This window comes from Perognathus longimembris, chromosome 3 (assembly GCF_023159225.1).
Source record: "Perognathus longimembris pacificus isolate PPM17 chromosome 3, ASM2315922v1, whole genome shotgun sequence".
In the NCBI taxonomy this organism is placed as follows: Eukaryota; Metazoa; Chordata; class Mammalia; order Rodentia; family Heteromyidae; genus Perognathus; species Perognathus longimembris.
Genome location: NC_063163.1, coordinates 54,734,863 through 54,749,489, shown reverse-complemented (window position 1 = coordinate 54,749,489; position 14,627 = coordinate 54,734,863). Strand labels below are relative to the sequence as shown.

At 43.8% G+C, this 14,627-nt stretch overlaps 1 protein-coding gene across 1 annotated transcript in view; it reads left to right on the top strand.

Moving 5' to 3' along the window:
- The first annotated feature begins 4,365 nt into the window (after positions 1-4,365).
- Positions 4,366-14,627, top strand: part of LOC125347610 (WD repeat-containing protein 49-like) — a 69,556-nt gene continuing 59,294 nt past the window's right edge. The window contains exons 1-3 of the mRNA XM_048340604.1: positions 4,366-4,467; positions 6,072-6,118; positions 8,188-8,306. Of these exons, the coding sequence (XP_048196561.1) occupies positions 4,366-4,467; positions 6,072-6,118; positions 8,188-8,306 (268 nt within the window). The remainder of the gene's footprint in view (positions 4,468-6,071; positions 6,119-8,187; positions 8,307-14,627) is intronic.

The following is a 14,627-nucleotide window of genomic DNA, read 5'->3' as shown; positions in this document are numbered from 1 at the left end:
TTTCAAAAAATAGTCATCTGTATTACACTTGGTGTAGTAAGAACCCTGTTTCTCAAGAGGGTTTCTGGGTAACTTTTGCCTTTTCAGAGCCGTTTCTTCATTGAGAGGATTTGAACAGAAGTGGAGTCTTCTCAGAATGTAATGACTTGGTTGTTTTTCCCCAAGGCATACCAAGTCCCTTCCCATCCTCTGAAGTCTTTGCTGTTAAGACCTTCATTGATAAAATCTGATCCAACCACACCCTAGTCATTCATCGTATGTGGGGATTCGATTTTAACCTGTATTTATGGAAAACGTGCTGGTTAGGTGCCCTCCATGGGAGAACTGAGAAAAGTCATCCCCCAGATAATGTTCTGTTCTTTATGTCCAGATGAGGAAACCAGATTCTGAGCAGTTCATGAATGGAAGGAGAGCTAGGTGAGACAGGAGGAGAATAATGTCACACCCACTCCCTAGGACAGATCTGTCCAGTTTCTTTGTTTACATTTAGGCCATCTCTGTGCAGATTTTGTCCTGGTGATAGGAAACTTCCAAAACAGAACAGAGGATGTTGGAGAGAAAGTTTTCTGGGCCCACATAGAGTAGAACTTAAATTTTTCCACCTGTGTAGCCCAGAAACCACAATAATAAGTGAAGTGCTTCTGAGTTCTACCTAAGTACACTGTAGTTTTCCCCAAGATGTCATAGGAAGTGCTGCTGGTGATTCATCTGGTTAAACTTTTCCTTCTGAGTCAGAACAAACAGAAGCTGAGGCCAGCATGGAGGGTGGGTGGAAGGGCCACTGTCTACCCAGTGAGTTCCAGTGTGGGGTGGAGCTGCTCACTAATGAGGCAGAGACTCACAGGGCTGCAGGAGAATTCAGGCAAATCCTTGCCCCTGGAAACTTTCTATTGCAATAATAAAAAATAACACAAGCTTGGGGCACAGAGTAAAACCAGTCAGTTGAATTGCATTTTTTAATGTCCCCATTACAGCCTAATAAAGTCTGCTGGCCACTTACTTGATCACAATTGGGACAAATGACAAATGCCCCTCCAGTGATTCCAACTGGCCCAGTCACGTTAGTCCATGTTCTAGTCATCAGTCCACCAATGTGTTTTGTAGATTCTGAGGGCCTAGAACTGAGTGATCATATGGTATACTTAGCACATCTACAGCTATGATTATGATGGACTTGAGTATTAGGAATAGGGGAAAGGTCAAACAGAGAGGGATTATGTCTGAAAGTTAAGATGATTCTCTCATTTATCTTAGGAATTTTAAAACTGACCTAGAAAAATTAAGCCAAGAATGTATATAAAATGATTTAAAAGTCTGCCTTCAAAACAACATAGGGCATAACAGTATTTCTGCCCCCTAATCTTGACCTTCTACTGCATCCTGTACAAAGACTACCTCAGCTGCCTGCTGTGCACCTGGTGAGCCATGTATCAGGCAGATGTGCACACAGAGGGACCCCTGTCCCATGCTTGCTGTCATGTGGCTAGAAGCTTCTCTGGAGACATATAGTTTCTTTGGCTATACTGAGGGTATTTTATGTATGGTTTTCAAAGCCGCTGCTACTGCTGCTGCTGCTGCCATGGTGTCTGTAACCTGGCCTTTCATGTCTCCGTCTAGACAGATGCATGATTGAAGAAAGGATTCATCCAAGCCCAGTGTCACATTGGCTACCTGGAAAGGAGCCAAGCCCTCATTTAGCAAATTGCTCTGTTTAAATGCAGCTGCTGCGTCTCAGCGTTGATGTTACCAAGACAGATCGCATGATTCCTCTGCCTTCATTTATCTAGGCCGTTCCTCTCAGTCTGCCTAGCAACTTAAAAAGGCTGTTAATGCATGACAAGGCACTTGACCTGCATGATTTCCAAGCCAAGGGGGAGCATTCATCTTGTACTGAGTCGTCCTCTCCTCAAAAGCAAGGGCACGTTGCCTGTGCCCCCTGTCTTAATGAAGGCTGCTTTTATTAAGAATCTCATTAAGCTTCACAGTGCCCAGCCATCCAGCACTGTAAATATTACTCTGTAGAAATGTGCCCAGGGGTGTGGTACAGGCAGCTGGCCTGGCAACTGCTTGCCTTGGTCGTCAGGAGTTGATCTCAAACCTTGGATCTCTGCAGAAGGAAAAGTGTTGTTTGATGGGCTGGTAACCTCCCTGGAAAGATGGATTATAGCCATCAACAGATAATGTCAACAAAGCCCCTGAGATGGTTTGAATAAGAGTCAGAAGCAAAATGACTTCAGAATAACAATGAGTTGTCAGGTGTCTTACCTGGGTTTTCTATCAAAAGAGGACCTAGGAGAAAGGAAACCAGCAAAACTAAGAAATTTATTGTCAGGCTGTCACTGGTTACTTTGTCCTGAGGCTGATCATCTGTTACCTACCAGAGCAATAAATAAATAAAAATCTGGTGACTATTATTACTTTCATAAATTGCTTAACTCATTTGGGATTATAGTATACTGAGTCTCAAAGCCAGAAGCCCAGATTTGTGAGTTTATCGAATAAATATGTGTTCAGATTGTAGCTAAGCCCATTGGAAAAACCTAGTCAATGAACTTTGCAATTAAAACCTTTTGGAGCTAGGCACTGATGGCTTATACTGTAATCCTAGCTACTCAAAAAGCTACAGAGGAAAGTCTGTGAAACTCTTATCTCTAATTTGTCATCAAAAAGCCAGAATTGGAGCTATGACTCAAGTGGTAGAGCACCGGCCTTGAGCAAAAAAGCTAAAGGACAGTTCCCAGGCCCTGAATTCAATCCCAGTACTCACTCCTACACAAACACATCACACACACACATACACACTCACACACGCACTCATATACACAAAACACCTTTTGGAAGACAAAAATAAAATCATAAGAGTATTGGACTTTCCTGGTTAATTAATAATAAGAGTCTCACAGATTTTCCTGCCCAAGATGGCTTTGATCACAGTCTCCTGAGTTGCTAGGATTATAAGCATGAACCACTTGCACCCAGCTAACCTTTATCTTTTGACGTAAGACAATCACATCAGTCTTGAAGGAAACAGAAACATGGGTAGAATGAGAGTATCTGATGAATTGATAATGTGAGTAAACTATAGAGATGAGGCAGAGTCGAGGAAGAAGGTAAGACAGGAAGAATGAAGGAATGAGCTCTAATCTGAGGAATAGGAATGAAAATTTCAAGTGAATACCACTGACAAAAGACCCTGAATGTCAACCTAAAGTATTTGAATGAGTTTTTCTACCACTGACAAGAGACCTTGAAAGTCAGACTAAAGGGTGTTTCAACCCAAACTAATTTGTAACTGATTACTATTTTAATTTCATGAGCAAGAAAGCAGCAGAGTGAGGGCTGTGGGCTGGAGAGGACTATTTGGTGTGGTTCACTGGAGAAATACAGGCTGGGCCCTGGGGTCTGAAGCTAGGCACCATTACAGGCAGGTGAATGAGAGGCCTAGATGAAGGCCGGTGTTCCCTTCAGCAGTGGACAGAGCTGAGGCCTACATAAACACTAGGCAGGCAGAAGAGCAAAGGAGAGAGAAAGTACATGGATGAGTCCCATTCTCTATGCCACACACCACCAGGCTGGATGCTTTCTCAGCTATTCTTCCTTAGCTGGCTCAGGAGTATAGAACCTAGGACACACCAAGAGAGTGGAAGCAAATGGAGCCATCAAGTTTTCTGGCTAGCTGAGCTACAGCCATAGGTTTGATATTGTAAGTGTTGAGAATGATGGGTCTGTAGAAGAGCCCAGGTCAAATATGAAGCTCCTGTCAGAAGAAGCAAGCACCAGTTTGGGGAGCCATATACACATAAGCCTCCCTGGCTTACGGGAAACAGCCCAAGGGCAACAAGCAAGGGCCCCTGCTGGTAAGAGTGGAGACAAGATGGCCATTTGAATATTTATAACATCTTTCATAGGCCATACAATATTACCAATAGAGGCAGATGGTCTTGAGTATCCAATGGAAATATACCAAATGATTTGCATGGACCAAATGATTTCATGTTCTAAATGGCCTTGTGGGCTGGACATTCCCCACCCTTGGTAGAGTAGCACGAAGGAAAAGCAAAGGACTGAAACCGGAAGCTTAAGGGCATAAGCAAGGGGCTGAAAGAAGGGAGGAGCTGGAAACAAGAGAAGGCAAAAAGATGTCTGGAAGAGAAGAGGTGAATATCATCTGAGACATGACAGGCTGAGAAAACTCCATTTGATTTTGTGGCAGTGGGGAGACAGGTTGAGGAGCTGGGTGGCAGGGCTCTGGGAATGGAGTGTCAAGTAAGAAAATGATACATCGATCAGGAGGAGAGGTATGCAGGGAGGGGAGCAGGAGAGGGTGATTCCTTGCAATAAAATGAGTTCCTAAATGGTATGATAATGACACGGAAAAGTGACAGACCCAATGATGCTGATGTAATTCCCATTAAGAGCGTGCTCACTGGAAAAATCTCACACAAGGCACCTGACACACCATTTTTGGTATGTGTTGAATTGAGATCTGAGAGAGAGAGAGAGAGAGAGAGAGAGAGAGAGAGAGAGAGAGAGAGAATCCAGCTGAGATTCTGTTGGTACCCAGACTAAGGAAGGCAAGTAAGAAAATGATATTATTTAAAAAAAATGATACTACCTACTGCTTTGTCAGGAACTCAGCTAAGACCTCGGCTTCTTTCAAGGTTAATCTGCTTGAGCTCAAAGACCACAGCAAGTTTTAGCAAGTCCAGTTCGGCTTCTTACAATTTCTATTGCCTTGAGCAAGCCATCAATTTCAGTCTCTTTGTCTGAAATGGGAATAGTAAAACTGCCCACCCCACTGTATAACAATTAGTCATCATAAAAATTGGAATATTTTTAAGGTGGGTGCTGGTGGCTCACACTTGTAATCCTAGCTGCTCAGGAGGCTGAGATCTGCACATCATGGTTTGAAGGCAATCCCAGTCAGGAATGTCCACTAGACTCACATCTCCAACTAACCAGCAAAAGAAGCTACAAGTGGAGTTGTGGCTCAAGTGATATAATACTAGCAGAAATTTGAGTGACAGTACCCAGGCCCTAAGTTCAAGCTCCAGGACCAACACACACACACACACACACACACACACACACACACACTGGATTTTTTTTTTATTTTTGAGACATGGTCTCCTTATGTAGCTCAAGCTGGCCTTGAACTCTCAGTTATCAAGCCTCAGCACCCCCACCAAGTGTTGGGATTATAGGTATGTGCTACCATGTGGGATTGTTGTGAGGATCTAATGAAACAACATGTAAAACATTTAATGAATACAATACCAGTTGCCTATTCAGGGAAATAATCCTCAGTCATTCACAGTAATCCTGGAAAATACCATGTAATGGCCACCAACAAATTAACAGAATTTTGACACAGGGTGGGGTGGGGTGGGGGAATGTTATTCTTATAGAGAGCTTGCCATTGTGCAGTGTTTTTGAATGCTGTGCCAAGTGCCGATCACTATGAGAGGCATATGGCAGTGGATGGGAGTCTTCCCGTTTGGGATCAAGTGTAATGACAAGCTCCCCTGGGACTTTGAAGTCTGGCACTCAGACAGCACAGTCTGGCCACACTCACTTCCCCTTCGAGGTTATGGCAGCAGCTCCAGGGTCTCTTAAGTGCAGAAGTCCTTCTTTCTGGAGAGAGAGAGAAAGCCGAAAAAGCTTTCATTTTATGAGTTCATTTGCTTGTTTTTGTACTGGTATTAGGGCTTGAACTCAGGGCCTGGGCGCTTTCCCTGAGGGTTTTTTTTTTTTTCAAACTCAAAGCTAATACTCTAACACTTGGAGCCACCTTTCTACTTTCAGCTTTTTGGTGGTCAATTGGAAATAAGAGTCTCACAAACTTTCTTGCCTGGGCTGGCTTTGAACCTTGATCCTCAGATCTCAGCTTCCTCCAGAGTAGCTAGGATTACAAGCATCAGCCACCCAGCGCTGGGCTCCATTTCCTTTTAAATGGAAAAGTATTGTTTGTTGTCTCTGATGAGAGAATTCAAGCTTTTATCAAGTCTGAGATAAATATAATTCTCATTTCTGAAAGAAATTTTTCTTTTTTCTTTTTAACTGTATTGCAGGGATGTGTGAACATTCTGATTCTGGCGTCTGTAGGTGAATTATTAAGGTAAATATTGAAATGAAATATCAAAATAAAGGAAATAGCACTTTGTTTTATAAAGCAAAGGTAGAATTTATATATAACTATTTACAGTAAGTCTTTTTTAAAAGCTCAAAAACGTGCTCAAGATAGTTTAGGATTTCAGATTGTAATGTCAGATTGCAATGTCATCTTTCTACTCCTGGAAGCATTCATTTCTTGGCTTTGCTGATACACCCATCATGGCAGTAAACCCACTGCACTGTGGTCCTGATTCATTCACAAAGCACTTCATGACATCACAGAACATCTTTTAGTCTCGGGGATAGACTAGTGAAAACAAAATTCATCCCAACACAGGTCAGGATAAACATTCTAACTGCACATAAAATGTTCAGAGGGTCACATAGAACATAATCACAGGGTGGCCTTTGAAAGTCACGGCCAATAAATCTCATAATAAATAAACTCCCAAGTTCGATGGCTTTTCACAACAAAAGTTTATTTCCCACTATAGTTAACAGTTCTTTGGCTGCATTTGGTGGGTGGGCTGCATGTGATGATTCAGGGACCCAAGCTGCCCTAAAAGTTTGAGACTTCTGCACTTAGGAAACCAACTCAGGGGATGCAGTGATCTTGCAGAAGGTTATAGAGGTGATAACTGTGGGTGTCATACATCACTTCTGCCTGCATTCAGAAGTTAGTTATGGGCTACTTGAACTGCACTTCGCAGTACAAGTATATCTTTCCCTCCATCCCAGTCCTTTGAAGTCCTTTCCCCTACAGTGATGGATCTAATTCTGCATCATCTCTTCTGGAAAGTCTGTCTAAGCCCAGCAGGAGCCCCTCCCTCCATAATGCTCATGGTCTGCACCACACCAGGGCCTTTCCCACTCACCACCTGAACATCAGATTGTGTAGACCTGGATTCTTTTTCAAACAGAATATGCACAGGCAGGAAAGCACCTGTTTCCTAATGGGCCCTCAACCCATAATTGTTGGGGAGGTAGTGTGTGTGAGGCAAAAATACCTGAAGAAGTTGACTTAAGAGGAAAAACATGTTTATTTGGCCTACAGTTTCAGAGGTATCAGGTCATGGTCACTTTATCTGCAGAGACATGGAGACTGTCATGGCAGAGGAGACATGTTCACCTTATGGTGGCCAGGAAGCAAAGAGAGGGATAGGAAAAGAGCACCCCCCCCCCATTGGCCCAATTTCTCCCCATTAAGTCTTGCCTCTCAAATGTCCTACCCATCACTTCCCATTAGTGCCATGAGCTGGAGACCAAGCCTTCAGCATGTGGGCCTTTGGGTACATTCTGAATCCAAACTGTAACAGTAAGAGAATGTGGCACACCCACTTAAAGGTGTGGTCCATGGCCAAACTTTCCCTGAGGCTTGACTTTAACCAGGTACTTGCCTGGACTCAGTGTTCTTACTCACAACCTGAAAACAATAAGATCTTTATCCCATTTCCACCCAAAAGGTCCTGAGATCCACAGGTATGGTATATACAGAAGGAGGGCAGGCACAAACCAGTCATTTAACTCACCACCAAGAGGTGACCCACAGTGTTCCAGGCCTTGGGACTCAGGTAGCAAATCCATACTTGCTAAGAGGCTACCAAAACCCTACTCTGTGTTAGCAGGACAATAGGAGGGTAGTGAGGTGTGGCTGCCTGGGCGGCTGCTTAGGATCTGGAGAAGTTTTCCTAAATAAATAGAGGTAAGTCAGCGAATAACAACCCTTGGCTTTTGGCTCTCATGCTAGAGAAGGAATACTTTTTGAAACAGAAAGGAAAGACTGACTGAAATGACTATAGTTGGAATTCAAGCTGTATTCAAAACATTGTTTAGCTGCCCTAAAGAGAAGTATAGTCATCCCTCAATATTCTCAGGGGGTTGTATCTAGAATCCACCCTGCACCTCACCCCCAGTACTGAAATCTGCAGATGCTTTTCATACAAAATGGTAAGGTGTTTGCATAGAACCTACGAATATCCCTCCATATCCTCTAACTCATCTTTAGGTGATTAATAGTACCTGAAACAATGAAAATGCTATTTGAATAATCATTGTTGCACTGCCTTATTTAAGGAATAATCACAAGCAAAGGGATCTGTCTACTTTCAGTGTAGATGAAACCAGTTTTGCTGAATATTTTTTTAATCTGTGGTTAGTTGGATCTGTGGATGCAGAACCTACAGATGTGAAGGGTCAGCTATGCAATTGCCCTGCTCAGACCATAATAAATCCATCCACATGCCACTGGGGACCATTGCTTTTGCTTGTGCCTTTGGATGATTCCTGAAATATTGCATATGGTGCCCAGGAAGCAGCACAGAAACCCATAAGGCTCCTTGGATGGAGGGAGCAAGGGAGTGTTCATGATGGAAGGCAGCTCTGTGGTTCAGTTCCACACAGGAGTCTGAGAAGAGTATGATGCCCTTCAAATTCCCTAGCTGGGAGCCTTTGGGAAAATATAAGCTGCCTCCTAGAGGACCCCACTGGTTCTTCTTGTTAATATTAAGCACAGACCTTGTACAGTACATGCAATTTCAGATTGTTCAATGTGGTCTCTTGGGCTGGGTGCCAGTTGCTCACACTTGTAATCCTAACTACCCAAGAGGTTGAGATCTGAGGATTGGGATTCAAAGCCATCCTGGGAAGGACATTCTGTCAGACTCTTATTTCCAGTTAATCACCAAAAAGCCAGAAGTGGAGCTGTGACTCAAGTAAATGAGCACTAACCTTGAGTAAAAAAGCTAAGGGACAGTCTCCAGTCCCCAAGTTCAAGCCCCAGGGCCAGACCAGCACCGCCTCACACACACACACACATACACAAAAACAAAATCCAAAATGGACTCTTAATGGGGAGACCCAGGATTCTTATGAAGGAAAGGAAAGCATCACTGATTTTTAGCTGCTGGATATAGTTATTAAAAACACCCTCTCTTTGCAGCATCTTGTTTCTGCTTAAGGGGAAGATTCCCTCTAGAGAATGAACAGAAGCCCCAGGGCCTCTTCTGGAAGGTGGTCCTCAGGAAGAGTGCTCCCTCTGTGAGCCTGCAGAAGGGAAGCTCCAGCTCTTATGGGCTGAGACATCCTTATAGTTGTTAGTACACACCCTTGAAATGGGTATGATGGGAAATGGGGACACTTGAACACCCAAAAGGGATCAGCAGTAGCTCCCCTCTGACATCCTCTGGGAGGAGCTGCCACCCAGGTCAAGCTATCCATTGAAGGCCATTTGCTTCAGCAGATACTTCTGCATAAAGCCTATGATGATTCAGAGCTTCAAGGGAGAGCTGCTATGGCCTGGGACCTTGGATGCGCCATCATCATTCACTGACACCATGACACCAGCAAGGCAGGCTTGCAGGTGGGATGCTGAGAGGTCCTTTGTGAGCTATGAGGTCACAAACACAGACACCCAGGGAAAGCTGAAGAAACCTTCCTTCCAGCCCTTGTCACTGCCTATACTGATGCCCAGAGCCCTCACAAACACCCTCACACTGCATAGCACTCAGGAACCCACATGCATCTCAAAACACATCCCAAGTACAAGGCCTGCACCCTGGTAGACACTCCCTCCCATGTTCTCCCCAGTGGACACCTCCACCAAGGTGCTCAGTAAGGGACACTTCCACTCCAGGTCCTGCATGGCTGACACCCCCGACCAGGGTCCTCCATGGCTGACAACCCCACCCCAAGCCTTTCATAGCTGCCACCTCCATCCCAGAGTCTCATTTCGCATGTCCAAAAGTATCTTGTAAATTCACCCTGTGAACTTGGGCCACATCAGATTCCCCTGTGGGTGACACCTGACACACAAGATACATGCCACCAACATGTTCCAGAAAACTTTCCCAGCATCTGACACATAAACACACACCTGCACATGTGTACACACTCATACACATGCATTTGTTTGTGTATGCACACTCACCCACAGATTCCATGTTCACACACACACACATATGTGTTCATCAGTATACAGTCACCCCATACATCTCATTAACACACACATATATACACACACAGAGAGAGATCTGTGTATACATAGTCACTCTACATGTCCCCTGTGCACACACAGCACAGACACAATGTGGGTGTACTAGCAGCCCCTCTTCTCACAGCTTTGTCTCACCACCACCCAGGCAGAGCAGTGTTAACATAGAACCTCCTGGTAGACTCCAAGGGGACCTTACAAAACCCCATGATGGGTGCACACTCACTGACACAGCTGAAGATGCAGACATCACATCCTCTTCTACAGTTTGTCATTTCAAAGCCGCTCCTGGCTGCCTGGAAAATCAAGAGAAGCCATTTATTACCAACAACCAAGATTATAGTACAATAATCTAGTCATAGGAAGATTGAATATAAAAAAAATGCTCCAATGACATCCATGACCACATTCCCCTATCCCTCCGGCTGGCTAAGTGGAAGCAGGCAGCACAGATAGTCCCTTGTCATGAGGTGAAGGCCACGGGGATGCAACTGGCAGTCCGGAGTGTGTTTCTGTGAAGGCTGGGGCCATAGCGCCATCAGCAAGTAGTCCATTTTGAGCCTGCCTTGTGCCTGTGTTCAGAGATAGCTGTTCCGCTGCTGACCAGGAGAGCAGGGAGAGGCAGGGAAAGGGGGCCTCTACTTAGCTCTGCAGCTGACAATCCAAAAATTAAAACAATAAAAAAAAGAAGTAATACTTCTAAAAAATCCTCAGGATTTTTTTGGAAGATAGGTTCTTCCAAAGAGGGGGTTTAGGCTGGTGGGTAGTGGAGGAGGAGGAAGACAGATGTGGGAGATCAAAAAGAAAACCAAAGAGAACAGGGAAAGGGATTCGAATGCAAGAAATAGCCCTGACCAGCTGGTGGCCACCTGGGAACCATGAAGAATGAGGAGAGGGAGTTGTTGAGTCCTGAATAAGTGGGCCAAGTTTATGGTGAGAGGAGGTACTGCTTTGTGGAACTGGAGAGAAGACAGACTCTTGCCAGCTCTTTTGCAATTTAAAAGCTAATGGTTGCCCCAGGCTTGGGTTGCAATGCATTTGCTGGGCTTGTAGTGGAAGCAACCCTTCTTTTAAGGAACTTCAGAAGGCATCTGAGGATATGATGGAGCAGAAACTAAGGCCATTGTGAAGCAAGACATGGGTCCGCAGACTGAGATTTTCCCATAGGCAGTTCTCTTTTTCTTTTGTCTTTTAGTAGTGGTGTGTGTGTGTGTGTGTGTGTGTGTGTGTGTGTGTGTGTGTGTGTGTGTTACTAGGGCTTGAACTCAGAGACTCACACTCTTGGCTTTTTTGCTCAAGGCTGGTACTATACCTTTTGAGCCATACCTCCACTTCCAGCTTATTTTTGCTGGTTAAGTGGAGATAAGAGTCTCTTAGGGCTGGGAATAAAGCCTAGTGGTAAGAGTGCTTGACTCGTATACATGTAGCCCTGGGTTCGATTCCCCAGCACCACATATATAGAAAATGGCCAGAAGTGGCGCTGTGGCTCAAGTGGCAGAGTGCTAGCCTTGAGCAAAGAGAAGCCAGGGACAGTGCTCAGGCCCTAAGTCCAAGGCCCAGGACTGACAAAAAAAAAAAAAAAAATCTCTTAGACTTTTTTGTTTGGCTTCGGCTGGCTTTAAATTCTCAGATCTCAGCCACCTGAGTAGCTAGGAGTAGTAGGCATGAGTCAACAGCACCCTGTGTCTCTACTCTTCTTTTTCCCCTTTTTAAAATTTTAATTTTATTTTGTTGTAAAGGTGCTATACAGAGGGGTTACAGTTACATAAATAAGGTAATGCATACATTTCTTGTCAAACATTGTTACTTCCCTACTTTTCGCCCACTATCCCTTCCCCATCAGTCCCCTCCCCTAAGTTATAAAGTTCATTTCCAACCTAGTGTCTTGTGAGTATTAATGTTGCATTGGTTCATCCTTTGTCCTTTTTTAGCCATTTTGTTATTTCCCCTTCCCTTCCCCAAATCAGATAAATGTATATAAAAGACACAGGGTACAAGAATAAAAAACAGTGACTATAGGGGATAAACAAAAGGGAAAAAATAAGAAAGAACTTCATACAGTACATTAAAACAACAACATCAACAACAACAAAAAAAAACCCCTTGTTTCCACATCGTGGATTTCATTCAATTAGCATTATTTTATATGGTCAGATGTTTCTAGCTATTGAACTATTGTGATCCTCTATGACTATCCTAGATATATAGTAATTTTTCAAATGAAGTTAACCATGGAGCCTGTTTCTTTTGGTCTAGCTTACTTCACTTAATATGATTTTTCCCCAAGTCTTTCCATTTCCTCGTGAGCGGGGTGATGTCATTCATTCTAATGGAAGCACAGGATTCCAGGGTGTATATATACTATGTTTTCTTGCTCCATTCATCTACTGAGAGGCTGATTCCACATGTCAGGCATTGTAAATAATTCTGCAGTGAACATAGTTGTGCTGGTAGCTTTAGTATGACCTTGTTTGTGATCATTTGGGTAAATGCCCAGGAGTGGGTTTTCTGGATCATAGGGGAGTTCTATGTTTAGTCTTTTGCCTATCCTCCTTTTCTATGCCAATACTGGGGCTTGAACTCAAGATCTTTGCTTGACATTTTCCACTTGAAGCTAGACTTGAGCTAAACTTCCATTAGTGACTTTTTGCTAGTTAATTGGCCATGTGAACTCTTCTGCCTTGGGGTGGCTTCAAACTGTGACCCTCAGATCTTAGTCTCCTGAGTGACTAGGATTACAAGCATGAGCTACCAGTGCCCATCTTTTTTTCTTTCAAGCTTCCAAAAAGACCATGAGGAAGTTGAATGATTACAGGATAAGCAGTAAATTGTGCCAGCAGGTTGGTTAATATTCAAAGTAAATTGTTTTTGTTAGTTACTGTCTTGTCATGGGGAGGGGAACATCATAAAATCAACAGGCACACTAAAATATGCATCCATTCAGTTGTCTCACAGAGAACAAAAGGACAGGATGTCAGAAGTTATACTTATCTTGTGTTTCCCATCCATCAGAAATTAATGTTGCTAGGGGTCAGTGGCTCATGCCTATAATCCCAGATACTCAGAAGGCTGATATCTGAGGATTGCAGTTTAAAGTCAGTCCAGGCAGGAAACTCTGTGAGACTCTTATTTCCAACTAACTACCAGAAAAATGTAGAAGTGAAGCCATGGTTCAAATAGTAGATCATTAACCTTGAGCAAAAAAGCTCAGGAACTGTGCTCAGGACCTGAGTTCAAGCCCTGGAACTGGCATCATGATGATGATGATGATGATGATGATCCTCCTCTTTCCATCATAACTCCCCTTGTTGCCTGTGTGAGCTAAGTCATCCTAGCTCCAAGCATGGCACCAAATCCTGACTATTCTATTTCCTTAATAGCTCCTATCTGTGGCTCCTCCCTGTAGCCACTCTCCTCAGTCAAACTGTCATCTCCATCATCATCATCATCATCATCATCATCATCATCATCATCATCATCTTCATCATTGTCATCATCATCTTCATCATCATCATCGTCATCATCATCGTCATAGACTTTTAACTGGCTACTCTGGCTCCAATATCAAATCCCTACATCATTCTTCTTATTTTCCTTAGATGGCTTTTGTCAAATGCAATAATAATATAAAAAAGTAAATATAAAATAATAATAATAAATCCTGTTTTCCCTCATTGAATATTGACTGAGCATCTATTATGTATGGGTCTTGGCAATAGTATGGGTATGCTTACTTATTATGTCAGCATACAAAGCAGAGGTCTCAGACTGAGGGTGTGGCTCAAGCTGTAGAGCACCTGCTTATCGAGCACAAGGCCCTGAGTTCAAATCAAACAAAACAGAAAAACCCAGAGATCTTGCTGTCATGAAGTTGCAGTCTTGAGTAAGGAAAAAAGTCAACATTAAATCATCTGATATCTTCAAAGCTGATGAATGCTATGGAAAAAAGTTAGGTAAGAGGATGTGCAAATCTCACACATGTCCCCATGTATGTACAGTTTTCAATAGGGCAGCCAATATGGTCTCATTAGAGGTTGCATCGGATCAAGGGAGGCGAGGAAGTAAGCCCTCCTGCAGGATGAAAATTTTTGCAGAAAGAAGAGATAGAGCCAGGTACTGGTGGCTCAAGCCTGTAAGTCTAGCTGTTCTGGAGGCTGCGATCTGAGGATCATGGTTCAAAGATAGTCTGGTCAGGAAAGTCCTTGGCACTCTGATATTCTTACCTCCAATTAACCACCAAAGAAGTGGAGGTGTAGCTTAGTGGTAAAATGCCACTCTTGAGCAAAAAAGCTAAGCTAGAGTGTAAAGCCCTGAGTTCAAGCTCCACTGCTGGCATAAGAAGAGAGGGTGAATGAGAGAGAGGGAGGAGGAGGAGGAAGGAAGAAAGGAAAGAAGGAAGGGAGAAAAGGATGGAGGAAAGGAGGGAGGGAGGGAGAGAGGGAGGGAGGGAGGGAGGGAGGGAGGGAGGGAGGGAGGGAGGGAGGGAGGGAGGGAGGAAGGGAGGGAAGGAAGGGTCAGAAATATA